Genomic DNA, 24,578 nt, shown 5'->3' on the forward strand with positions numbered 1-24,578 from the left:
CACATATTTTTTAATTTTAATTTTTTATTATATTTGCCATACTTTTTATAGCTTAATTTGTTTGAATCGGGTTGGGTAAATATATACACAATAAGTAGAGAACACAATAGAAAAAGAGATAAAAAGTGATGATGACGACCACAATACGTATTAAACTTGACTAATAATTCTGATTGTTTCGTCCTCCCTAAATTGGACATGTTTTATATAATTGCTGTTGTCAGTAAGTAATACTCTACATTGTATCCGTGCTCTTTTTGAGAGTGACCATCTGACTCATGATCGAAGAGAGGAGATCCGCCGAACCAGAGGCCGGGATAATTTTACGGATCACATTGGAGCCATTCTTTTTGAGGATTATTTCGTCCGGACCGGGTGTTGTGGAGGAGCTTTTTGGCGGAGCTGAACCTGGAGGCCTCCTGCTATCAGAATCCGTCAGGTGGGCAAGATTTTTTTTCACCGGGGTTGAGGGCAGAGAGCGAGATGCGGGCGGTGGCTGATTTTCGGGAAGAGGGACAGGTGTGGATGGACGGGCATCGCTCATCGTCATCTCTCTGCTGTTTTGCTGCTCTGGCGTTCCGGGTGGACGATCGGACAGTCTGTAAAATATATAAAATTAGTACACTTATATAGCTCTTTACACTCCAGCCATTCCACTAGCAACATTTGCAAATTTGTCAGGTTCCCAAGTTTTCAGAAGCACATTTAAAGCATATAGGACATATTCATTTAATACAAGATGGTAAAGTTGGGCTGATTATCGTAACAGTTTAGCACATGTACATAATGGCTTACCCCTTCTGTGACGATGACTCCTTGTCTCTATCTTTAGACTTTTTTTCACTCCGGTGTCTGTCCCGTGATCTGTGTCTCCGTTTTTCCTTGTCCCTTCTCCGCTCTCGATTTTTTCTTCTTTCTCGGTCTTTCTCCTTTTGACGGCGGAGTTCCTTTTCCAATTTTCGACGAGCACGCTCTTCTTCCTCCTCGGTAATTATACGGTCGTCGATCTCTGGATCAGAGGGAGAAGCTTGTTCAGCATCGGCATCTATTTCCACTCCCTCTCCGTGGGTCAAGTGGCCAAATATATTTTCCTTTTCTTCCAGTTTGATGTTAGACACCACTTGATGTTGTTGTTCCTCGTCATCGTCGTCCTCCTCCTCGTCCACTTCATTCTCCTCTTCTTCTTCCTCTTCAGGAATTGTCCATTCCTACAGGGATAGAACAAGAAAATGTTAAAATGAAATATAACAAACGTTTCATATAAATATAACAATCGTCCACATTTTTACCTTCTTTATCTCCACGACATCCTCCCCCTTGGCCAGATAAAACTTGTCCTTGTGCCGATGTCTTTCTTTCTCCTTGATGATACTCGACCTATTGTCCGTGGTGCTGCTGCTCGTTTTGTTCAGATTTTGTTGATGTGCAGCCGAACTTTTGGATGAAGAGGATCCACTCCCATGCCTCCGGTGATGGTCGCGATCATGGTGATGATGCTTATGCTTCTTTTGTGGAGAAGAGCTGGAACTTTTTATCTTAACACGATGTGATTGTAAGCCGCTAGTGGAGGAGTCTGCCACAATTTGCGGTTCCAAGATAGGCATTGGATAGTACTGTTTGAGGCGGACATGCCAGGCTGTAAATATGACAAAATATTTCATGTTCTTGTGTTGAAAATTTAACAAACGAAAAAAAAATGCATTTAGTGAGGTGTTATTTTACATACCTATGGATGTTACTGAAGACACGGTGCGGAACTGATGGATAATATTTCGTGGGAGAAAGTAAATGTCATTATCACTCAAGGTTAGTTTTGCATATCGGATACCGTCCCTCCTGAGAGCATTCAGCTTTGCTTCTTCAACCCATTGCACACACTGTGTAACAAAATAAAATTAGGATTAAGTGTATTAAATTACACAGGTCTAAGTATTAAAATTACAAAAAAACATGTTCTACCCACCTGAGAAATTGGGGGTTCATGGAGATCGAGTTGCAATTGGTCGACAAGCTCCTGAAAATCGGCGGCGTGAAAGGCGACGACATCTTTGGTAATACGGTTCCCCACGTACGGCTGTCCACAGTGGATTGCTTTCAGGACGCCTACACACAAGGTGCATAATATTAGATTAATTAGTCGGCCATCCATATATAAATTTCTTAGTGATTAAATATTTAACGGACCAACTGCAGCCGAAGTAATCCTCTCTAGACCATGCCCTACATGATCTGCATGAGCTTTTGTCCTATCTTCAAAGAAAAGCTCGCGCCCCTCGGTGTATCTGCATTTCAAACTTTCCAATTCCTTGTTCCTCCTCCGTCCCCCTCGTGCACTCTGCGTCGGCACCATCTGCTCCCCAGGCCGGACCCACATGATCGGACCGTCGTTCGAGTTGCGGGGATCGTCTCCGTGACAAATAGACAGCGCACCCCAGGGCATCGTCAACTTGAGGAAAGGACTCTCCTCCAAGAGACTAAGGAACTTTGGGAAATAGCCGCCACTCTCTTCATGTACGGTCCCCACAAGGGAGAGTTGATGTAAAGGACCAAACCGGTATGTACCCGACGCATAGTTGCCGTAAACCTAGATACGAAAGAAATAAAATAGATTACATTAGCTCAGAAAGATATAAGTATAATATCCTTCCCGTGTCCTTACCTGTTCACGATACTGAGCCATGCTCGAAGTTTGTATATCGCTTGGTATTGTGAGATGTCCAGCTTTCACTGTCATGCTGGGATTTTGTTCGGCCATATAGTCCAGCAAATCCGGCATGTACCGTGCCCCATCATCGACGATACCCATGACAAAATGAGCCAATCCTTTAGAATCTTCTGAGTAAGAGACCTGTAATAATGTATGTAAAAATTGAATTTATATTCGTAATTTTATTTTTAAATCTAAGGAAATATTTAAGAATTATTTTTTTTAATGCCTTGAAAAACTCATGAGCAAACTTGAGCTGATCGTGCGGATTGAGATGGGCAAATTCATGAACTGAAGCACGTAATATCCACGCTCCACCGTTTGGATGTTGTTCCACTTTCATGAAGCGTTTATATCTGAGATTGCTTATATGAGAACGGAACGGAAGCTTGCGTAAGACATCATCCGGCAAATCGCTCAAACGGACACCACCCGGCATACAGAATGGATGTTCCTTCGGGTAGGTTGGGATAGGGCGGTGTTTTGAGATCCTGCAGAATTAACAAACACATTTATTTAGTTATTTACAACCTACTTATCAGTTGTGACAACCTTCTTATTATGCTATTAGTGTACTACATAGTTTGACCTACTTGAACTCATTTTGAGATCCGCCAGACTGGCATTTATGGCGTTTGCGAGGTGAAGCTTCTGTATCCGTCGATCCAGAATTTGACCGCTTTTTCTTAACAGGGGTTGAGACCTGCTCCGACTGGTCATGGTGGTGATGATGATGATGGAGGTCAATGTTGGTTGCGACTTTTCCATCAGTGTCTTTCACTGCACAAATCATTACATATCAATTATTGCACACGATGTTATACATGATGCATTCCACAATCGATCTAATCCACAAACAACAAATATTGAAAAATAGAATCATAATGGTTCATTGTGCTTTTCGGTTAACCGTGCCATTATTACACAAATAATAACAATAACAGGATACAAAGCATAATGTTGGTTGTTGATGATGGTGGTGGACAAAAAATTGTCGTGTCGTCATGCACTTGCTAAATGCATACGAGCTGTGACGTCAATCAATTCCAGCTACTACAGTACCACATCTTGTCAATATGGCATGTCCATGAATCACATTATCGCATGGTAAAGTACGTGCGTATTGTCATGTGCATAACATGGAATTCATGGAATTCAATGATACCGTCCAACATTATTCCAAATTTACGACAATATTTAACGACGACAATGTTAGATAGCCGTCGTTTCCCTCCAACTTTTACTCCCATCTTTCAATCTTACCAGATTGCAGGGCAGGGATTGAGCCCTCCGTGAAGAAATGACCCGGATGAAGTAGATCTTGTTCTTCCGCTGTTGTCGTTGTAACCACATCCTCGCCTGACGGACACGCACCTTCCGCTTCATCGTCGCCTATATAGTTAAATTTAAAACGTTAGAAAGTCAGTCCTTGAACGTATAGAAATATCTTTACTGAAAATACTTGTGTATTTAAAATAATTAATTCGCCTACCGGGTGTACAATGGGCATGATACACGTCGTTGGAGGGTGGCATAATTATCTCTTGCGTCATTACCCCTTCAGCTTCATCCTTCCTCCGCCTCCTCCGCTCCTCCTCCCCCTGTGAACAGATCAAGTAAATTAATAAATACCACATTCTTATATGTAATGACATCCCTTATCCGACTTGAATTAATACCTGAGCACCGTCGAGGCCGAAGACCCAATCTGACCCTTCTTCCGTCACCGTCGTCACGTCTGATCACGCCAATTTATTGTCACCCAATCAATTTCTCCTCTTTCTCCTCGTCCTCCTTAATTCTGGATATTACTTTTCTTGTATTAATGACGATTCGGCAAGCGAAATTAAACTTTTAATCACAAAATAAGATTAGCTTTAGATATACATGCGAAGTTTACAAAGACAATAATTCTTGCTTTAGAGCAATAAAAATTTAATACTATATCTTAATACAATTTTAGTTGTCTTTCAGTATTTTTTTACCTAAATACTTGGCACTTTTGATTAGTAATAATACTAATAGTGACGATCTATATATAACTTGTAAATTGTGAATATTTGTCTTCTTCGATCTTTTTACTTTGTACTTTTTGTACTATATGATATATTATTATTATAATGAAAGTTTTGTGTCGTCACAATATCGTCGTCCCCAAAAAGTTGTTGCTGTGTTTACAATGTCAGATAAAAAAATAAATACAAACTTTAGTCAAAAAATCGGTCCTAAAAAAATGAATATCAAGTCATATATTTAACGTCAGGTAAACGAATGAAAACTTGTACATAAAACTGTTTCACTTAATAATAACAAACAACTATTTTAACGTACTAAACTCTATGTTAAAACCGTGTATGATTTATAAATAGTATGCCTCCTATAATAAGTACGAACTATACCCAATAAAATAAACTTGGGAGATTTACATTCATAGGCTTCTTAACTCCAAGCTATGCAAATGCACTCAATCATAAATACACACTAATTAACCATTAGTTACACTAAATATTAAATTACAACCTAATTTCCCGGATTTTATAGTTAAAAACGAAATTTCACTCTTTCTTTGAACGAACGGGTTGCTTTCACTGACTGGCTGCTCACATGCTGCTCACTCAATCACTAACTTGCAACACTCTAAATATTCGTAATTCTCTTCAAGCATGAACACTAAAAATATCCAGGTTTAATTTTTTTCAATCAATATTCGGTTTTTAGCACACTTTTTGTTTAAACTTAATTGTCCCGTTAATATAATTTTACCCTCCTTTTCCACACCTGGGAAATTTCAAGTCAAACTCTGTCCCGTTTTGCGGACCGTTTTTCCCCCACAGTTTATAATTACGAGTCCGGGCAACACTACCGTGGCGCAGATGATGTCGAAAAAGCCCTGTGGTGATTATTTATAATTTTTTCTTACAATTTGGTGGGAAGAGTGATATTACTACGAGTGTGAATGATGTAGAATTATAGTACGACGAGTATGAGTAAGCGAACAACAAGCCGAGCACAGCGTATATAGTGAAGTTTTGGCGGAGGGGGCGCTCTCCACGGGGGAATGGAACATTCATAAAATATTCGTCCTGTCCAAATTACGGAACTTTTTGAATTTTAATTTTCCGAAAATATTGACCACAGAGTTTCCGAGGGGTGGGCAAAAATGAAAATTAGTGTTTTTGAACTTGTACATACATATATCTGATGTCTATAAAGGAACGCATAAGAAGAAACGTCAACCCATTGTGGTTAGGTACTAGGTGCGGTGATGCTTCGTCTGGTTTGTGGAGTTGTTGTTGGAAGTGGCCGCTGGTGGTGGTTCTTCTTTTTTACCCTTTTTATGATCACCAAGTATCATCATGACGCAAGCCCGACTACGTTTGGGTCACGTGGTCACATATATGAATGAACACAATTGTGTAGAGTCGTAGGTATATACAATAAGAAGAATACAGTCCATTAGAGTACAATAAGAATACAATTCGTGGTCCCGGAAGGGATTTTTTCTGCCACCGTGTTCGCATTCAAGGTGTAGTTAAAGAACGGATCGGTCACATTGTTATATAGAACTAATAAAACCTTTACCTTGGTCAGGTATGAAGTAGGAATCTTGTCACACAGAATTTTGTTATGCTGTTTTACTATTTGGAGATTATTTGGAAATTTGTAATTGATAAAATGTGACCCGTTATATTGTTAAATCATGCAGAAATATCTTTATGCCTGAAAGGGTTTATGATCCAATAATAAATAAATTAAGAGCGGATCGGATGACTATGAGTAGAGTGAAGTAGATAATTTGAAGAATTTGGTACTTTTTCATTGATGCTGGACGAATCAGGTACAAATGGTTAACATGCAGCTTGGGACAAAGGGTAATGCTGATGCAATGATCCGGATTCCTCGTGCGAGACAAAATTTCATCCTCAAATGCATGGATTATATGATATGACGATAAGAAGAACTTATGATTTTAATTTAGTGAATGAGGTGTTATTTTACTCCTTCTCTTTATTGCATTTTTATGTGAGTAATGACAAAACGACGCCACTTCCCATATCTGGACATGTAGCAAACTAATACGCTTACATAGCTTATTGAACAATTCGAAAATGAGTACAAAATTGTAACATATTGTCACTAGGAAAATTATATTAGAGAGATTCGCGTTTTGAACAGCATTGGTTGATGTAGCAGAGACTCGGAATTATTTTGTATTTATATTGCAATTTAGTTAAAGTTCAAAGTTTCTAGAGCGAAAATGGTAATTGCACTTTAATTGAAACAGTGTGGGCATCATTACTGATGCATTCTAATTGAAATTGAAATTAGCATAAATATGTAACTACAGTTCAGATTTATAATATTGACTTGAATCTTGACTTGAAGTTGAAGTGAGTAATGGATTTCGTGACATATTTCAAATGTGCGAAAATAAATAAACAATTTAACCAAGTTAAGTAATTGTCGGAATTATTTTCTCTTCGTTTTGGGCGACGTGGGCTGAAAAACGCTAGAGGCTGACATCAGACTTTCGATGTACTGCCCGAGTACTTGATTTTCACTCCTTAACTTTAGATTTTCCTCCTTTACGCTTTCCACCCGTTGAGATAGGTCTGAATTTATGAATCAATTAGCACAATTTGAAATAATTGTATGCGTAGTGTAGGTAACAAATGTAAAGTATGAAACCCACCATCCAGAGTATTTTGTAGCTCCAACACTTGTGCTATTCTACTAGCTTTCTCCTCCTGCTCGTCCTGACTTAGATCGGGGTCCAAGCCTGTAAAATTGAAATAGTGTTAAATTGCGTTAAAATTTTAATTACTCAAATTTTTAGCAATCCTACCACCAACACTTGATGATAAGCTATCATTCGTAAAAGTCGAGGGGAACGAGTCGAAACTTCGGTTATGCTGAGAGTGCGACCCTGGCGTCATCCCCATTCGACCGGAATTAGAATTTTCACCTTCTTCCGGAAGAACGGCTATAGAATAGCAAATTCATTAATAATCAATGCAAAAAGGAATATTCTGCACAAAAATTTTCTCTAAAAAAATGTAACACTGTTACATATCTGTAATTTATAAATTATCTCGCACCTTGTGGGTCGGCATCTGCTAAGGGAATGTTGCTAATGTCTTCATCCTCATCTTCCATCGAATAATTGGAGGCTGAGGTAGAAACGTTCCCGTTAAATAAAGCTGTCATATTTGGTGCCTAATGTTCGCAGTTAATGTGTAAATTTAAATGTCATGGTTCATTAACATTGTCTACCCTTTAAAAACCTTTATATATATATTTGGGAATGTAGTGCTTGTTTTTTGAAACAAATTTCCAAAATTTATATCACTATGTTCACATTCACTTGGGCAGTGCCTGTCTGGTGAGGTTTTTGAGCCCGGTGCTGTAATATTGTTCAAGAGGAGACTTGTTGGAGGAGGTTCCGGTTTCGTGATTTCTCCTATGCAAAAAATGACTGAAATCCAGGCCTCTCAGGAATCTCATAAAAAAATATCAGATAGCTTTAAATTTCTAAGTAACGTTGTTTTTCTACATACCAGCCTTTCTCATATGCAAAAAAAATATCGTATTAAAAATTTATTGAATGAAACATGTAATTTGCATGTTTACATGATTTATGTGTACAACAGCTCGACTAAAAAATGTTAACAGCAATTTATTAATTAATAATTATCAAAATTAAGTTATACAAGGTATACATAAATAGGCCTTCTCTCTAATCATCTTTTCTCTTTTTCGCTGGAGGTCGTTCAAACACATTCCTAACTCCGGCAGCCTGGGTGGAGTGGAATTTAATGTTTTGTGACGTCTCGGCTTGCCAGGGGGAATCAAAAGCTGTTGTATCTTGGTCAACTAAATGAGTGTATTTAGTTCTCCCGCTTCGTCCAAAGTTCTTGACTTGCATTACTTTAGGTAAAATAGTTTTGTCGAAATGATCCTCCAATGTGGGAGCGGAGTAGTCACGGCCAAGGACGTCGTCTTGTTTATCCTATTCAAAAAATCAATTAAATCAACATTTTACACTTTGAACTTTCTTACAATTTTTCTTTATCAGATTATAACGCTAAAAAACTTACCAAATAGAAGACTCCTCTATGGTAATACTTTTGCAAGAACTTGTACTTTCCTTTCGAAGCCTTGTTAACAATGACTTTTGGCTTCAGTTTCAGTTCTTGTCGCCGTTCTTCCTCCGTCATGCCGTGCAATCGATCTATTTCTGCTTTCTCGCGTTCATACCTGGAACAAATTATGGTTTACTTAGTTTTTTTATTGGTCGGTTGCACCTGTCATGAGGGTCATCCCAGACTATACAATACAATACACATATTATATTATTTATTAACAACTTACGCTTCGCGTTCGTCCCTGTCTCGTTTTATTCGTTTTAATTCTCGCAATTTCCAAGACTCATATTCTGTCTCCTCATTCTCATCGTCCGTGATGACGTCCGTTATTTGAGGAACGTTTGCTTCTTTTTCTTTATCGTCGTCAATATTTCCCTTGCGTTCTTTAACGATTAATCTTTCCACGAGTTTTAGCGTGTCTTGACGTCTTTCCGAAGCCTTCTTCCTAGCCTCATCCTCTGCCTTTTTATTCTGTTCCTCCAGATCTTTGTCGTTCAGTGTGACCCGATCGGTTCGTCTGACAAAGACAGGTTTTAGTCTGGGACGGGCTTCCTCTTCAGAATCTATAAATTTAAGAAAAAATTGACATTGTACATTACTTTGTAGTTAGTTAAACAGCAAATAAATAATTTACACAATTTACACAAAATAAAAACGAAATTACCAGTATATTCTTCATATTCCGACTCTGATTCTTCAGTATCAGAATCTCGCTCCTCCTCCAGTGCTAAGAGTTCTTCTTCGTCTCTCTTGGCAAGGACACGTTGGCGTAGAAATTCACGACGTCTCTCGACCTCATCATCTGCTACGTCGTCATGCTCTGAATCAGAATCGGAATCACGTCTCCTCCCTGGACGCTCCTCCTCTTCGTCACTGCCTAAAACCTCGGGAGCATGAACTCTAGGGACAAAATAATGCAGTTTAAATTGGTACTTCCTTCAAGTGCAGTATAACAAATGAAATGCAACAAATGACTGAATATAAACCTTCTGCTTGATGTCGACTGCATCAAACGTTTAAGCCTAGGATCAAGTTTCTCCACCTCTGTGAAATCTCCCTGTGGCGCATAGTTGTCGTCAGGAAATTCGTCATCTTCATCATTTTGTTTGTTTAACTTTGTTGGTGCAATAAATTCCTCGTCCTCGCTTTCCTCCTCGCTCGAACTTCTGGGAGCATAATCGGGCCGTTTGCCGGATACGTAGCGGTGAACTTTGACCTTTTGCATAGCAGCCTCACCTGATTTAGAAAATTAACATTATTAAATTATGAACACAGTAATTTAAACTTTATAAAGTTACCTTTTTCATTTCGAACCACGACGGCACCCGCCGTCGAATTTATCGGACCTGGGACTTCTTTCGGCATGCTTATCAATTCTAAAGTTTATTAATTGTAATATAGTACAAGAAACACTGTATATCTTATCCTTAAAAAGTAGAAACGAATTACAAGTTTTGTTTTCCAAAACAAAATCGGACCTTGCGTCCTTATATTTGTGATCCAGTTGAGTTTTTGCTTCAACTTGGCCGCCGCTTGCACGTTTGTCTCGCAAAAAAAGTAAACTTCATGATGATGCATGAAATGCGTTTTATTTATTGAAAGCAAGTTAATTTAATTACAAAAATTTATGTGATTTGTGATAGCATAACTAATAATCAAGTTGGATGACATATTTTCACTGCCTTCGACAAAGTCGCACGTAACTAATGCATTTTGTCGTAAGTTTCGTAGACAATTTTTTAATCCTCCTGCTGCCCTGAATTTGCATGCATCACCGCAAGCATTGCAAACTGTAATAATTTTATCTGCAGTACAATCGGCGATGAGGCGGTGGCAACGAGTTATTAAAACGTACCAAAATAAACGTGCAAAATAATGAAAAAACGGAAATGGTAGTTGAATTTTGTACTGCAATATTTTTGAATGTCAATGTGTGTACTATTGTTCCGCTCGACTTGTCTCGAAGGTAGTTAAGAACTTTTTTTAAGCTGAAGAAGAAGAAGATGATCATCGATTATGGGTCTGGTCTGACAATAACGTGTCAATCGTCATGGACGTGACGGTGGTAAAGAAATTTGTGTAATGGTTTCTAGAATCATTCAACTGATGAGATTGATGTTGCATATAAAATCAGTGATTGAATCCACTTCATGGCTCACTTCGACAGCATCTCCCAAACTGGTTGGGCATACGACGAGTGAATTCCCGAATTTCACAGAAAAAGTTTAAGTTTAAACAGTTTAGGAAAGTTTAGAAAATGTCGGGTTTTCCACTTTGTACAAGAAAGACGATTCTCGTCGTCCTCTTTGTTTTTGTGGGACTAGTTTCGGCCGAGGAAAAAATGAAGGACGAGGCCCACTCGCTGAAATTGTTAAAGGAAACGGTCCCCCTGAAGAAATTGTTGGAGAAAGCTGCCCACGACGAAGAGATTTCTGCTAGCAACGATGTTGACGGAAATGAGAAGAAATCAGACCAGCTTCGCCAGTATGGGTGGGGGTGGGGGTCGCCGTCATACAGTAGCGGTGGGTACGATACATCTCTCTACACTTTAATAGCAGTAGCAGCCTTCGCCGCTCTTTTTGGAGCATTGTTCTTCGAATTGGCGACGGGCGGCAGTAAGCAAGAATTATGACTTTAAGCAAAAAGTGATTCAATCGACCGATTTTGGTTCATTTGTTTACAGCCTTTCGCGCCCTGGGGTCCACTTTCAGCCTCCCGTTCTCCATGGACTCGGAGCGGATGGCGGATTTAGTTGGGAAGGTGTCCAACTTCATTTCCGAGATTGATTGGAAGGGCGTCGTCCATAATGCGACCGAATTTGGGGCCAAACATCGCGTGCTGAGGGACGTTTCTGAGCAGACAGGAGTGCTCAAGTGGCTCAAGGCGTATAAAAAGGACCCCGTCGAGTACCAATGCATTAGAAAGGTGGCTTGTGAAACGTTGGCGGAATCTCCTCTGGTCGCCAGGTCGATGAAGGCCCCGTTCGGTGGAGCCGTGCTGTGAGTTATGATTTTACTGCGAATTGCTTAAATTATATTCAGATGTCAAAGTTTGCTCCAATTTCATGACATTTTCTTCCTCCACTAACTACGCAGATCTGCGCTTGGGATTTTCATTGAAAATGGAGATGAGCTGCAGTCAATTGTACAAGATACCATTGGGAATCCCGACAAGTGTAAGGATATGGCCCCCTGGGGATTCTGTGAGGAAGATGACGACGAGCTGAATTCCGAGGAAAACTAAGAGGCCAGAAGCATGATCTACTTTGGAGAAGAGACGATCTATTTATTTTTGTTACGTTTTCATACACGTCGACGATGACAATATTCTATTACAAAATAATAATGACAGTTTTACAAAATGACGACAGTTTTACAAAACAATTACAATTTGACACGGACATTTGAAGATTTTTACGGTACTGATTGTTGACAATTGTTGTACTTCCTCTGACTATACGAGACTTATTAATTTTATTGACATAATAATATCAAATAAATCTTGGCCGGATTTCTTGTAATAGCGATGCTTTACTTGTTCGTACATTTTTCATAGCATTTACACCAATTCGGTGGCACACTTTCACACTTTTGATGCCAAATATACAGGATCTGTGGTTAATGCAACCTTTTTAAGCACACGACACGACGATCAAAATGCTTTGTATTTGTGTGTCTCACCTCGCCTCCAGTTCATTCATGCACTTGTTGTCCTCACCTTTCCGGGTTTCACATGCATGCAGTCTTTTCACATAGTCTCAATTAGTCTCATCCTGCCTCTCCAACTTCTGCCACTCCTATGCATTTGCACCTTCATCATTTGATCTCCTCTTTCCGGTGTCAAATTGTCAAATTCTCACTCTATAAAATATGTGTCGTCCTTAATGCTAGTCGCCTTTTTACTCTCACGACATCCCGATGCGTGTGTATGTGTCTGTATCATGTCGACAGGAAAAAAGAGATCACAGAATTAGTCGCATTCATTCAGAAATACGTAAACCCCAGGAATCGACTTAGATCGTGACAGGTGAATCTTGACGACTCGGATCGAACAAAAGAAACACTTTAAAAAGAAACACTTTATTTATATTTGTATTTATTTAGGAAAATAGCAACGTATGATGCACCAAGTTTTTTTCGTACTTGGCACGTATGTAGGTACAGGCTTGTTGAATTGTGGAAAATAAAACACGAGAGAACAATGACAAATCCGACAGGGACACTGGTAACGGTCGGTCATTTTGTTTCTTTCTTTGAGACCATTTTATGTACACCTTCTTCACACCTTCAACATTTTAGTCACTCTGCGGCGTTGGAATTGGCAAGAGATTTTTTTCCTATTTCAAAATCTATTCCAGAAAAATAGCGAGTTTTTCACAATGCTGGCCTCAAAATGGGGAACTTTAATCCTTGCAGCAGTTCTCGTCATCAATATTGGATCATCCTCTGCTTGGAATATTTTTCCGTCGTCCTTGACAAAAGCGTCGATTGGGAATTTCACTAGGGAAAAATTGGCCAGTTTAAAAAATCATAGGAATCGTCTAATCGGCGAAATGACTGGTACAAAGGCAGTCGTAAACTCTACAAGAACCACAGAAAGTGAAACACTGGTCGAAAATTTGTCATCTGCTGCACCGACGACGCAAACACCTTGGACACCAAGTCCCACCGAAGAGGTTGACCTTAGTAATTCAACCCTGCCCTTAATTTCGAGGGAGAGTTTACTCCAAGAGTTGCAACAGATTCTTCCGAACAAGGATGAAGTGTTTAATAAGATCAACGAGGTGGGTGACAAACTCGTCGAGATGAAAGAGAGGTTGGAGCCCGAGGTGAAGAAATATTTGACAGAGAAATACAATTCATTTTTGAACAATCTTATCCCCTACAGTGAAACAATTGGGGTTCCAACTTATGTCTTAAACTCGTTAAAAATTCCACAGAACTTTGACCCACGTCTCCACCTCATCGAATCTCTAATGAAGTCCAGCCACGTGACCAAAGTGGTCAACTCCATCCAAGATTTGGGCATACTTAAGAAAAGAACGGGTGAGAGTATTCAGGCGAGAAGTGGTGGGGACGAAGACTTTGTGAGTGACCAAGAGCCAGTGACCAAGTATCATTACCACTCAAAGCCAGTCACCGCTTCTCAGATCATCTCGGATCGCATGGGGTATGAAGCTGGGTACGAAAATGGGAGGTGAGTAAAAAAAATAAAATTTTGAAATTTGTCCAAAATTTGTGCAGCATCATAATAATTATTCTTGATTTTCAGCCCGCGGAGTGACGAGGATGGTGGTGACATTATGCGAAAAGGTTACTACCTGGATGACGATGAGGCTGTGAGTGACCTTCTCACCGCGGCGGGTTCGCAAGTCGCCCGAGGTCACAATGGTCACTCGACGAGCAGAGGGGACCATTATGGCGGAGGGTATGGTCATGGTCATGGTGGGGATAGCGGAGGAGGGTTGAGTGATCCATTCACTATTTTGGGGGGTCTCGCCTTTCTGACGTAATTTCTTTTTATTGATGACTATTCGGAGTAAATATGTAATTGGATAATTAGCATGTTTAAAATTTTAAAATTTTAATTTTGTAGCTATTTGGCAATGTTGATCCAGCAACAAATGGCGGCCATGCCGGCTACACCTGGACGAGGGAGAGAAACTCTAAAGATGAACGAGGACACCATATCAAAAACTATTCCCCTCATCTTGGCGAAATTGAAGTTAACCGATAAGCACCGCCTGACAAGTCTTGCTACCGACCTACAAAAGAAGATGATGTCTTCGCCTCATCATTCGCCTCCTCCTAAAATAATTGTCCAAAGTCCCATTGCGAGAAAAATTACGACAAAAACCTCGCCATGCTCTAATCTCTGTCAGATTTTGGGCAAGTTGAAGAAAACCCTGCCAACTACTAACCCTTAGTTTTGGTAGAGTAGAATGCAATGCAATTATTTAATTCATCCATCCCAAAAAATAAATGGGTTGGGTGTTGCAAATATTTTGAACCAATTTTAGTATAAAACTATTACAACTGGTTTGTTTTGCACATCCGAAAGAATTAACGTAACTGTTTATTCATCATCAACTCAGAAATTGCATGAACTTTTGGTCCAAACAAACAATAGGAATCTCTCTTCTCTTGAGCGAACACCACTTAACGGAAGGTGACATTGAGAATTGCATACCTTTTTTGAATGAAGTAGCAAAAGAGGTAAAATAAATCTATAATTCTACTAGTTTTAGTTAAATGCTATCTTTTTGCAATGTTTTACTCAAATAAATAAATAAATAAATAACAATTTTTCGTACAAATACATTGGAAACATTTTCGGCTGTCAAGCATTATCTATTGCATATTCACAATTCATAGTCTAACTTTCATGTAATTTTATTCTAAACTGCGGAAACTTTAGAATATTCACTCTGGGTGACGAATCGTCGCCCACACGAAAATCAAACCGTTCCTTGGAAGATTATTGCTGGTAATTTTTCTTACTTTTTATTGAAAACGAATCTTGAGGTTTCCCAAGTCACCCAGTTGACACGGACTTGATATACCCAAAGTAGTCTAGCTCGACAAATATGTGTGCCTTCTTCTCCTCACATGCTTCACATGGCCCATAAAAATGAAATTGATTCCTAAACGACCCATCACATAGTGCATATTCATTCACACATCATATCAATTATTGGCCTCAAGGAAAGGTTTCTGAGTTTTACCCCGTTTCAAAAGATGACAGGTTTGGAAAAATCTAGGTTGGACACGATGTACTTAATGGAATGTGAAATTTGTGATATTGAGCTAGTTTCCGGTGATTTCAGTGATTTTGAAGGAATGCATGTCTTCACCGAAACGGCGGTACAATGTCAGTCAGTCAGAAATCTAGAGTAGCCTGAAAAAATGAAGTCACAACCAAATTCAACCAATAGCTATTAAAATAAGTGATCAGAGCTCAAATCAAGTGTGAAGATGGGGTCAGGCTGTTTTTAGGTCTTTGGATTTGCTTTGTGTCGTGTAATGTGTCTATGATGACGAGGATCGTAATGACGACGACGACGATGTGTGTGTGAGTGTGTGTCGCGGATGTTGAGCTTCAATTGAGGAAGTCTTTGTCTCAATCTCACTCGACGGGAACGATGCATACCTGTCAAACCGAACCCATTTAGCACGCCGATTATGTCGAAAATAGATCACCAGACCAGAATCCATCACCATCTCCCAACACGCTGTTAGAGGCAATCTTGGTTAAACAATGTGCAGCACATGTGGTTGTGATGTGGTCGTCGTTGTATTGGGTCCCGATACATGCACACAGAAATGAATGGGGTGCCTGATAATAATGTGCTATGTATTGATGCGGTCTTGCTATTTTCAAAATCACACAAGTCCTTAAAACAATGTATAAGAAATTTGTTCAACAAATTGCTGAGGTGCTTGAGGGAGGGAAAATGAGCCGAAAAAGAGATCAGATCCGATTCCTATTGCTATTATTAGATATTATTTATTGAGGAAGAAGAAGTATGACATGACGGCGGATTGATGAGCTTTTCCTTGCTTTTAGACAAAATTGTTGTGTGCAGAGCATTGTTTGAGATTACGTGAGCATTCACTCCCATTCAGAACGGAGGGCGCAATTGGAGGGAGGATGAAAAGTTGGTTATAAGAATGAATACTGATAACCTACATGATGATGTATAGCGACATTCGCACCCCAACACACAGTTTGGTAGTAGCTTGATGATCATCATCGAGCTCCATGGACCGAAACGACCAACAACTCGCACTGGGTAACTGAGATGAAATGGTACTCTACTGTGTAAGAAGAAATAATGGTGTAAGATGCAGCAGTAGTAATTCAAGTGCCACATATTTGATAGGAATCAGACAGCGTAAAAAAATTTGTCGTCGTCGTCGTCGGTGGATGGAAGGAAACCCCTGAAAAGCATCCAAGCAACGAACCATTCATACCTTAACATGGGTTCGGGAGGGCCTCAGTTGCCAATATAAGACATCCTTCCGTCCCAACTTCCCACTAGAGTTGTTGCAAACGTTGTCCGGGTTGGTCGTCGTTTTGCTTGTGCTGTGCTGTCTCAAGTCGTTCTTCTCTTGATACATACATCTTTACATTCTTTTGTTCTCATCATTCCGTGCATAAGATTTCCGACACTGAGGGAAAACCAGCAAGAATCATCATAATTTGAAATTGGAAACCTTCATGGTTTGTTCGCATTAACGACTGAGAGACAGAATTCCAGGTTCCAGTAAGAAACGCCACAATGAGGAATCACCTCACCTCCTCAGCATTGTTCAGTGCCTTGGTTTTGGTGTGCCATTGTTTGGCAAAGGAGAAGCATACCGTGGGCCGATCTCTGGGGCGAAGTCAAGTCGGAACGTTGTATGACCTGAGGAGCAAGTTGGCCCGATCTGCCCCCTCCTCGTCATCATCCTACCCGTCCTACCCCTCCTCCCCCTCGTCGGCTTCGGCTGCTGCTGCAAAAGAGGCGCGAGGCTACTCCTTTCACTACAATCCCTCCGACATTTCCCATCCAGCTTTCTCCTCGAGCTACGCCTCGCAAGACTTTCACAGTCGGATGGGGAAGATTTCCGACCAGCAACAGCAACAACACATGCCAGCCAAGAAGAAACAGGCTGAGACCAAGAATTGGGACAAGTACTCGAAATATGCCTACAAAACTTCAAACTCCAACGGAGAGGAGATTCCGATGGTCAACAGCTTCACAATTTTCCACAATGAGACTACCGAATTGGGGGTGGTTGGTAGTTCGACCACTTCAACCACACAAGCCAGCACGACCACGACCACCTCCACCACGAACAAGGCGAGCAGTAGTGGTAGCACCAACAATAAGGCCGTGACATCTTCTCCCCCTGGAAAAACCGCTTCCAGTGGTGGCTTCGATCTGAGCAAGATTGCCTCCATCGGACTCGGAATCAATGATGCCATGACGTCTGTCCTCACTCAAAAGTTGATGACAATGATTGATCAAGACTTTCCTCAAGGAATTCTCAAACCACTCAAGCACTTGGTGTCTTCGGGGAATCGAATGGTCGAATTTTGGGACAAACGAGCCAACGCAAGGGACGGGAAGCCGCCAGGGATCGTGGAAATGTTGGGGTATGGAATCGAACAGTTGAAAAAGTATCGGGACGGACTTTCCATGAAGGCGTCTGACCCAATTGTGAATATCACGTCGCCCTCGAAAACTCTGATTCAAGGCATGGTCACCGTGAAGAAATTGACCAATCGAGTGTTGGGGTATGACACGGAAGAAGCCGCCGTGGAGAGTCGAGGGGGTTATGGACACGATTCTTATGGGGGAGGTGGTTATGGACATCACGTGAGCTATGGGTAAGTCATGACGACCACTTTTATCTTTTCATACATCTATTCATCTCCATAATACATGTACAAATATTGTGTTAAATTTTATTGTGAGACTCCGATGATAATAAGTATGAGGAAATTTGAGTATTAACCCGTCGAGTATGTGGTTAGGCATTATTTGGACCCATATGCCATTTTGGCCACTCTCGGATTCGGAGTGTTCCTATTTAACGTAATTTTCAATCTGCTAAACAACAATGCCGCCGCGTCCGGAAGGTCGCTAGACGTCCAGGACATTGATCTCCCTCTCGAACTCTCCGATATTTCCAAGTTCAGTGTCAAAGATGTAAGTGTTGGGTCCTGGGTTGCTGATTGCACACACAAACACACACTCACAAAGGCTGCTTTGTCTTGACATCACGGGAACAATAATTGCAAAAAAAAGACTCACAAAAAAAACGACAATCGCACTCCAACCAATTGACGAAAGCTTTAACAACACCGCAATGATTTTAGGAAAAAAAAATATAATAATAATTGACGGTGCACCCACCCTCACACTCAAAAATGAGACGATGAAACTTCACTTATAAGCACGAACTGCAGGTTTCTCTGACTTTTTAAACAACATTTTTCCCATGATTGACGTTGACAGGGGAATGAGTGGACTTGACCCTTTCGCCCTCCTGGCTGCACTGGCTTTTGGAGCGTTCCTTTTGCAGCTTCTTTTAACCCTTTTGAACACAAGTGCTCGGTCCCTCGATGTGGTTGACTTGAACACGCCACTCGTACTCTCCGATTTTCATGTACCTAGTTTCATGACCAAGATGGACGTAAGTCTTATTCTTTCACTCACTCACTAACTCACACATTATGCTTTCTCTTCTTCCTACACTGCTTTCTCGCTATCTCGCTCGATCTCTCTCTCACCTTGCGATCGACCAACTTGTAACATGATGTCCTCGTGTGATCGTGAATGCAGAAAATCTTTGGAACCCCAACCACCCGGACGCGAAGATCGGTCGATGACGACGAGGAGAACGCCGTCTTCAACTCCATAATTGACAAGCTGGACGGGATGTACAAGACGTACCGCGTCGTGTCCAACAAACCTTCATGTGCCAGACTCTACCTGTGTCGATTAGCTGTCCAGGACGCGGATGCGGATGAGACCACCTACTCCTCAAAGTTCTACATGTAAGTTTTCAACAATGAAGGCATCGGGGCATTTTGAGATAACTCAAAATTTCTCAAACTTGGAATACTATATTTGTGCAGGTACGGGCTGAAGCATCTTGTGGGCGACACTTCTGCCAATGATTTTGTGAGGTCGATACAGTCCAGGGTGGCCAAGGGGGAGGAGGTCGACTGTTACAAAGAGGTGAGTGAGGCTTGCAATCCATCCGATGAAGAGTGATTAATCCGTCCACCCACCACAAAAAACGTATCATGGTCAAACTCTAATAATTCTCCCTCAATCCCACCCAATCGAGGACTGCGAAAATTCCCTAAAAGTTCCAATTCCGAAGAGGAGAATAATAAATTTCTTCCAAAATGTTATGAATGTTGAATAAGCGAGTAGAAAAATGCTTCCTATATAATTAATCAATCAAGCTCACTATTCGAGACATATAATATCCGAACTTAACTCACATACACACATGTACATAACCACAACTACTCATATACTTTATTTATTGTACCATTTATTGAAACAAGTATGCAATGAAAGCAATAATATGATAAATTTATTTATAGTAGAAAATAGAAACAATATAGCAAAAAATGTTTAAACCTCCACAGGATTAAATTTTTTGTTTTCCCGATTCGGCCAATACAATGCTTTATTTATATATATATTTATGAAATTGTACTGTTTGTTCCAAGTTTTTGATGTATTTAGTTGTCTTTTTATTTATGTCGCCTGCGTATAATTCCATTCAACTATGTGCTGAAAGATATTACTATTTTTTGAGAATATTATGCGGTGTGGTAGTATGTATTTATTTATTTATTTATTTATTTTGCTATAAAAGTACAGTTTTATATCTACTTGCCCACATTATAATCATGATAATAATACTGCTAGTAAGTAGAATGTTGTTACCCATTTTGTTTGAAGTTTGTCACTGAGTCAATAAACATTGTTTTATATAAATCAACAAAAAAAAGTTGAGGTTGCAGAAATTGTAGCATAAAAATAAATAAATTGGACGAAAATTATTCCACTGCATGCTACACTGACACGAATGTTCAATCAAGACAAACCACAGGCAGCACATCACGTAAAATTTTCTTTGCAATTTAATTGGAAACATCCGCAAACGAATATAATGATGATCCGATCTATACCGTTGATCTTGATTTGGGTTCATCCATCCATGCAAATCCTTACACTTTATGACGAAAAACAAATGTCAGCGTCACTCAAAATGACAAACAGTCGCTAATCCGTGCCTATTAGCGATAAAATGATAAGTAAGTTTGATGGGAATGATGATACATTCGTCTCAAGATTTTGTGAACTTGACATTATGTGGAAACTGATGATGGTATAAATAAATAAATACCTTGCATGGGTTACTTCTTTTTTATGAGAATTGTGGCATTTTTTCCGACATGCTGTCGAAATTATTTACAAACACCAAAATTGCAAACCGTGTGCAGCAGGTTGGACTACTCAAAGAATGATATATTTAAGCTTTATTTAACCGCGGCCACAATTAAATTGACGAACTGGAACAGGATCATAAACCAAACTATATATTCTGTTGATACATATATACTCAACGATTATCTTAATTGTGTCATTGGTTTTTTCTCATTTTGTATGACGACTTTTATTTGTACTTGAAATATGTAATCCTAATTTTTATTTGGATGCACATTACGATCACGTTTAATTGAATCATTAACCAGAAAATAACTATCGTAATAAATATTACATAAAAATCTGTTCCGGAATGAGCACGGCAATAAGAAAATGTAATTCGGACCATCTCGTGTTTCGACACATCTACAAAATGCCATGTCGAATTATTCGTTATTTTAGTTTTGTTCGGACCTTGCACTGGACAACAACATCGTTTGCATTTATTTTTCAGTTAGTCTTAGTTTGTCACAAGTTGGAAAAAAGTCAAGGAAGTGACATAGTGTAACTATTGTTAAAATGAAAGGTAAATATTTCTAAATTCACAACATTTCTGCAAAAATTTACAAAAATTCATACATTTCACAGGGCGTCTAATCCATTCATGGACCAACCGAAGTTGTCACACACTTCTTGTCGAACTACTGATTCTAGTTTTAATCGGATTAATCCACTGTCATCAAAAGACAACAACACGAGGACAATTCAATAATGTTGGACCACATCCTCCAAACAATAACAATGCTTCATCCCCCACGACTACGACATATCTTGCGCGATCCTCATCTCAAGGGTCGGTCCGTGTCCGAGAGATTCCAGAAGCCATGCTTGATCCTTATTCTGTCCTGGGCGTCTTGTCCTTTGGAGTTTACATCTTTTACATCCTGTACACCCGTTATCGAATGAAGGGTCACAAGCCCGCTGGAGGTGGTTCCCCCCAAGCAGGAGGCACCCTCTTTAGTGCCGATGCACAGGAAAATATTGCGAATATTATTAAAATGGCGACAAAAATCATATCCAACACACCCTATTTGACCGACTCCAACTCCACTTTCGACGGGGATGATTACTTCGATGCTGCGGATGGGTCAGACCTTCGGAGAAAGTTTAGAATCTCACGAAAATAAGAAAATGGTATTTTATATCATTACGAAGCAAGTATAATAATAATAATAACGCACTGATTTGTTGTGGCAAGTTATCATTTCATTTTCCGCATTGTATTGTTGTAGTTGTGAATTTACATAAACAGAATAAAATAATAATATGCATTATGAAATAATATTTGCAAAGTTGAAATTGAAATTTACTCAAGACTTTCATTAAACAGGGAAATGTTATTATCATCATAATTATGTAAATAATGTTACTTTGTGTGTGTTAATGCATTTTCGTTCATAATATAATGCACCCGTCTGGCCTTGAATTGAATTTCTGCTCCCCGTGTTCCACATAAATTGAACCTTGGCGAAATAATAATGATTCGAAACCCACACCAGTCTGAAACCAGGAGCGAATAACAACGTACAAAATTTCATTGTGTATCACTTTACAATAAGAACCTGACCCAAATTTTATATTATTTTTGTATTACGCAATTTCGATTGTTTTATTACATGTACATACATACACAGCCATTTATTTCCTCATCACAGCATCTTTTGATCATCAAATGGCATTGAAATCCCCCCAAGCAGAAATGGCAGCTAAATGCAGGTATACATGTTTTGTATCAAACCTGTAAAATTGCGACCAAATTAAATCTCGGAGAAATAAAAAAAATCTATTCAATGTGCTCTAAAGTATCGCCATGAATGAATGAATGGTCCAAGCTCAACCAGCCAACCAACCAGTTGAAAACAGTGTCAGCAATTGTTTGCAAATGCATTGTATTTGGAATTAACTGTATTTGCATAGTGAGCTTCTTTGACTTCGGTTAATCAGAGCCGCACCGGATCTAAAAATGGCTAAAAAAAGAAGAAGCCAGGACCAGGTGCATTTGACGAGCGTTGTTGTTACTCGTTTCTTAACTGATACATAATGATGGTCCATTTGAAAGAGGAGACAATAAACTCAAAGTGGCAGCAGGTTTATGCTATCAACAATAATTTGAAACACATCTGGGCATCAGCGTGGGACTCTTGTGTCGGTTCGTTGATACGATTAGACGTGGACTTCCTGTTCGTTTTCGTATAGTCGTCGCCCTTTTCGTTACCCACCGCCCAGCAGCGACACCATGAATTCAACCCGTTGAAAAAATACTGCCAGCAACAAATTAAGGAAATGCATGGTTGTCCAATATTCGAGTCAGTATATGAAAGAATGGAATTGCATGGTTTGCTGCATTTAGTCCCATCTTTCCTGGCAGGACAGACATCTACTAGATCGTTTCCATTAAAAACTTTGCTATCATGGAGGCCAAAGTTTTTTTCGGTTTTTGTGTCCTTTTTGTCCTCTTCTTCGAAAACGGGAGTGTAACTGGACAACAACAGTCGCCATTGGCAAGCCTCGCTGCAGCGGCGTTGAATCAGTACTCGGAATACGTCAAGTTGAAGAGTTTGGACAAATCGCTGAGTAATTTGAATTTTTTTCAATATTCGGGATATTCTGGATTACTGGATTACTGAATTACTTGATTTGTTTGATTACAACTTTTTTTTACACAAAGGTGAAAAGGATGACAACCCCGAGACCAGGGGAGGTGGAGGGTATGGGCACGGTGGTGGTGGGCATGGACATGGGCATTACGGGGCCATAACCCTTGACCCCGTCTCAATCATCAGTCTTCTAGCACTTGGTATGAATATATTCACAAATAACTCATCAGAAATCATGGTAAGTCACAGTTACATGGATTTGAATCTCTGCAGGTGCATTTTTAATCAACAACATTCTCCAACTTCTCCGTGCAAATGCTCCAGCTCCAGCCCCGGCTCCAGGAAAGAGATCCTTTAGCTCATTAATTCCAGAGTCAATTTTCCCAGTTTTGTCTGCAATGGAAATGTATGCTCAACTAATTATACAAGTTAATGCTATTCTCATCCCAATATATTTAATCCGTATCAAATTGTACCTAGGAACTCTGAACGTAAAGGGGACAGCATTCTCACTGGGGAACCAAATTTTGGAAAATTTTTTGAAAACGTCGGCTCCCTCTACTACCTTCAGCCCAAAAAGAGGAACTTATGCATTAAAAAAGTCGTCTGTGGTTATCTCACAGTACAAAAGTCTCGGGAAGACACTGCCCCTGGAAATTTCAAGACGAGTGTGTTTGACTTTATGCTGTAAGTCATCAACATTCTATCCCCATAAAACTTCAAGTCTTTAAATATAGTAATCTTTATAGCTCCACAATTTCTCGCTTCGTTGTCCCCGAACTTACGTCTCCCACCAAGGACGACGTTTGCAAAAAATTCAACAAACTTTGCAGTGATTCACTTCTCCAAGATGCAAAAATATCTGTCAAGCATAAAGTTTATCATGAGATGAGCAACCTCATTTCCGCTCTCACAGTTGGTGGTGGTGTCTCCCAAATGATGGGTTGATTTACATTAATATTACTATTTCATTACACAAAAGTCGAGTTTGTTTTTGCAATTAATTGTAATTATTTATTATTGTTTTTGGTTGGAATAAAACATTGCAAATTCATATGAAGCTGTGATTATCAGAGGGCGGATATGTATGTATTTCTAACTTTTTCATATCAAATCAGATCGTACTA

At 39.7% G+C, this 24,578-nt stretch overlaps 7 protein-coding genes and 1 long non-coding RNA gene across 13 annotated transcripts; 4 read left to right on the forward strand and 4 right to left on the reverse strand.

Annotated features, from left to right (window-relative positions):
• Positions 1-4: 4 nt before the first annotated feature.
• LOC110858242 lies at positions 5-5,701 on the reverse strand. Its single transcript, XM_022106926.2, has 12 exons — positions 4,387-5,701; positions 4,200-4,308; positions 3,971-4,099; positions 3,301-3,487; positions 2,937-3,198; positions 2,660-2,848; positions 2,185-2,584; positions 1,964-2,103; positions 1,727-1,877; positions 1,290-1,636; positions 796-1,208; positions 5-599 (listed from the first exon to the last, which is right to left on the reverse strand). Exons 2-12 carry the CDS (start codon positions 4,258-4,260, stop codon positions 236-238), a joined length of 2,643 nt encoding a protein of 880 aa, XP_021962618.1. The 5' UTR covers positions 4,261-4,308; positions 4,387-5,701; the 3' UTR covers positions 5-235.
• A 974-nt stretch (positions 5,702-6,675) lies between these two features.
• On the reverse strand, positions 6,676-8,140 carry LOC110858020 (short coiled-coil protein homolog). The gene is made up of 4 exons (XM_022106653.2): positions 7,807-8,140; positions 7,554-7,691; positions 7,401-7,487; positions 6,676-7,320 (listed from the first exon to the last, which is right to left on the reverse strand). The coding sequence occupies exons 1-4, from the start codon at positions 7,913-7,915 to the stop codon at positions 7,178-7,180; spliced, it is 477 nt and encodes a 158-aa protein (XP_021962345.1). The 5' UTR covers positions 7,916-8,140; the 3' UTR covers positions 6,676-7,177.
• Positions 8,141-8,364: 224 nt separating this feature from the next.
• LOC110858021 (microfibrillar-associated protein 1) lies at positions 8,365-10,421 on the reverse strand. Of its 2 annotated transcripts, none has more exons than XM_022106654.2 (7): positions 10,332-10,421; positions 10,152-10,229; positions 9,840-10,089; positions 9,518-9,753; positions 9,080-9,416; positions 8,806-8,965; positions 8,365-8,717 (listed from the first exon to the last, which is right to left on the reverse strand). In XM_022106654.2, exons 2-7 carry the CDS (start codon positions 10,216-10,218, stop codon positions 8,445-8,447), a joined length of 1,323 nt encoding a protein of 440 aa, XP_021962346.1. In that variant the 5' UTR covers positions 10,219-10,229; positions 10,332-10,421; the 3' UTR covers positions 8,365-8,444. The 2 variants fall into 2 exon arrangements, with proteins under 2 accessions (XP_021962346.1, XP_021962348.1); XM_022106656.2 differs by having other exon boundaries at positions 10,303-10,367.
• A 565-nt stretch (positions 10,422-10,986) lies between these two features.
• LOC110858023 lies at positions 10,987-15,171 on the forward strand. Of its 4 annotated transcripts, none has more exons than XM_035858393.1 (6): positions 10,987-11,375; positions 11,537-11,852; positions 11,949-13,681; positions 13,793-14,049; positions 14,125-14,361; positions 14,449-15,171. In XM_035858393.1, the coding sequence occupies exons 3-6, from the start codon at positions 13,232-13,234 to the stop codon at positions 14,777-14,779; spliced, it is 1,275 nt and encodes a 424-aa protein (XP_035714286.1). In that variant the 5' UTR covers positions 10,987-11,375; positions 11,537-11,852; positions 11,949-13,231; the 3' UTR covers positions 14,780-15,171. The 4 variants fall into 4 exon arrangements, with proteins under 4 accessions (XP_035714286.1, XP_035714287.1, XP_021962349.2 ...); XM_035858394.1 differs by having other exon boundaries at positions 11,949-13,636; XM_022106657.2 differs by having other exon boundaries at positions 10,987-11,468; positions 11,949-14,049.
• Positions 15,172-16,876: 1,705 nt separating this feature from the next.
• LOC110858010 lies at positions 16,877-20,182 on the forward strand. 2 transcript variants are annotated; one of them, XM_035858560.1, is made up of 4 exons: positions 16,877-18,228; positions 18,376-18,550; positions 19,187-19,401; positions 19,483-20,182. In XM_035858560.1, exons 1-4 carry the CDS (start codon positions 17,135-17,137, stop codon positions 19,619-19,621), a joined length of 1,623 nt encoding a protein of 540 aa, XP_035714453.1. In that variant the 5' UTR covers positions 16,877-17,134; the 3' UTR covers positions 19,622-20,182. The 2 variants fall into 2 exon arrangements, with proteins under 2 accessions (XP_035714453.1, XP_021962327.1); XM_022106635.2 differs by lacking the exon at positions 18,376-18,550 and adding an exon at positions 18,860-19,037.
• On the reverse strand, positions 20,159-20,945 carry LOC118438392. The gene is made up of 2 exons (XR_004836747.1): positions 20,775-20,945; positions 20,159-20,661 (listed from the first exon to the last, which is right to left on the reverse strand). It is a non-coding gene; the product is annotated as an uncharacterized LOC118438392 (long non-coding RNA).
• A 1-nt stretch (position 20,946) lies between these two features.
• LOC110858215 lies at positions 20,947-22,138 on the forward strand. Its single transcript, XM_022106897.2, has 2 exons — positions 20,947-21,380; positions 21,443-22,138. The coding sequence occupies exons 1-2, from the start codon at positions 21,374-21,376 to the stop codon at positions 21,979-21,981; spliced, it is 546 nt and encodes a 181-aa protein (XP_021962589.1). The 5' UTR covers positions 20,947-21,373; the 3' UTR covers positions 21,982-22,138.
• Positions 22,139-23,190: 1,052 nt separating this feature from the next.
• LOC110858239 lies at positions 23,191-24,518 on the forward strand. Its single transcript, XM_022106921.2, has 5 exons — positions 23,191-23,428; positions 23,523-23,651; positions 23,725-23,857; positions 23,932-24,138; positions 24,201-24,518. The coding sequence occupies exons 1-5, from the start codon at positions 23,266-23,268 to the stop codon at positions 24,397-24,399; spliced, it is 831 nt and encodes a 276-aa protein (XP_021962613.1). The 5' UTR covers positions 23,191-23,265; the 3' UTR covers positions 24,400-24,518.
• The last annotated feature ends 60 nt before the right edge of the window (positions 24,519-24,578 follow it).

This window comes from Folsomia candida, unplaced genomic scaffold (genome assembly GCF_002217175.1).
Source record: "Folsomia candida strain VU population unplaced genomic scaffold, ASM221717v1 Fcan01_Sc020, whole genome shotgun sequence".
Lineage (NCBI taxonomy): Eukaryota > Metazoa > Arthropoda > Collembola > Entomobryomorpha > Isotomidae > Folsomia > Folsomia candida.

Coding starts and splice junctions, on each gene's coding strand:
- LOC110858239 (XM_022106921.2), top strand. CDS start 23,266: ATGGAGGCCAAAGTTTTTTTCGGTTTTTGTGTCCTTTTTGTCCTCTTC. Junction 23,429..23,522: donor GAGTTTGGACAAATCGCTGA/GTAATTTGAATT, acceptor TTTTACACAAAG/GTGAAAAGGATGACAACCCC. Junction 23,858..23,931: donor GTTTTGTCTGCAATGGAAAT/GTATGCTCAACT, acceptor AATTGTACCTAG/GAACTCTGAACGTAAAGGGG.
- LOC110858020 (XM_022106653.2), bottom strand. CDS start 7,915: ATGACAGCTTTATTTAACGGGAACGTTTCTACCTCAGCCTCCAATTAT. Junction 7,692..7,806: donor AGCAGATGCCGACCCACAAG/GTGCGAGATAAT, acceptor GCTATTCTATAG/CCGTTCTTCCGGAAGAAGGT. Junction 7,321..7,400: donor GCTACAAAATACTCTGGATG/GTGGGTTTCATA, acceptor TCATAAATTCAG/ACCTATCTCAACGGGTGGAA.
- LOC110858021 (XM_022106654.2), bottom strand. CDS start 10,218: ATGCCGAAAGAAGTCCCAGGTCCGATAAATTCGACGGCGGGTGCCGTC. Junction 9,754..9,839: donor CAGTCGACATCAAGCAGAAG/GTTTATATTCAG, acceptor TTTTGTCCCTAG/AGTTCATGCTCCCGAGGTTT. Junction 9,417..9,517: donor GGAATATGAAGAATATACTG/GTAATTTCGTTT, acceptor TTAAATTTATAG/ATTCTGAAGAGGAAGCCCGT.
- LOC110858242 (XM_022106926.2), bottom strand. CDS start 4,260: ATGACGCAAGAGATAATTATGCCACCCTCCAACGACGTGTATCATGCC. Junction 2,104..2,184: donor GATTACTTCGGCTGCAGTTG/GTCCGTTAAATA, acceptor CCTTGTGTGTAG/GCGTCCTGAAAGCAATCCAC. Junction 1,878..1,963: donor ATGAACCCCCAATTTCTCAG/GTGGGTAGAACA, acceptor TTTGTTACACAG/TGTGTGCAATGGGTTGAAGA.
- LOC110858010 (XM_022106635.2), top strand. CDS start 17,135: ATGAGGAATCACCTCACCTCCTCAGCATTGTTCAGTGCCTTGGTTTTG. Junction 18,229..18,859: donor GGACATCACGTGAGCTATGG/GTAAGTCATGAC, acceptor TGACGTTGACAG/GGGAATGAGTGGACTTGACC. Junction 19,038..19,186: donor GTTTCATGACCAAGATGGAC/GTAAGTCTTATT, acceptor TCGTGAATGCAG/AAAATCTTTGGAACCCCAAC.
- LOC110858023 (XM_022106657.2), top strand. CDS start 13,232: ATGCTGGCCTCAAAATGGGGAACTTTAATCCTTGCAGCAGTTCTCGTC. Junction 14,050..14,124: donor GCTGGGTACGAAAATGGGAG/GTGAGTAAAAAA, acceptor CTTGATTTTCAG/CCCGCGGAGTGACGAGGATG. Junction 14,362..14,448: donor GGGGGTCTCGCCTTTCTGAC/GTAATTTCTTTT, acceptor TTAATTTTGTAG/CTATTTGGCAATGTTGATCC.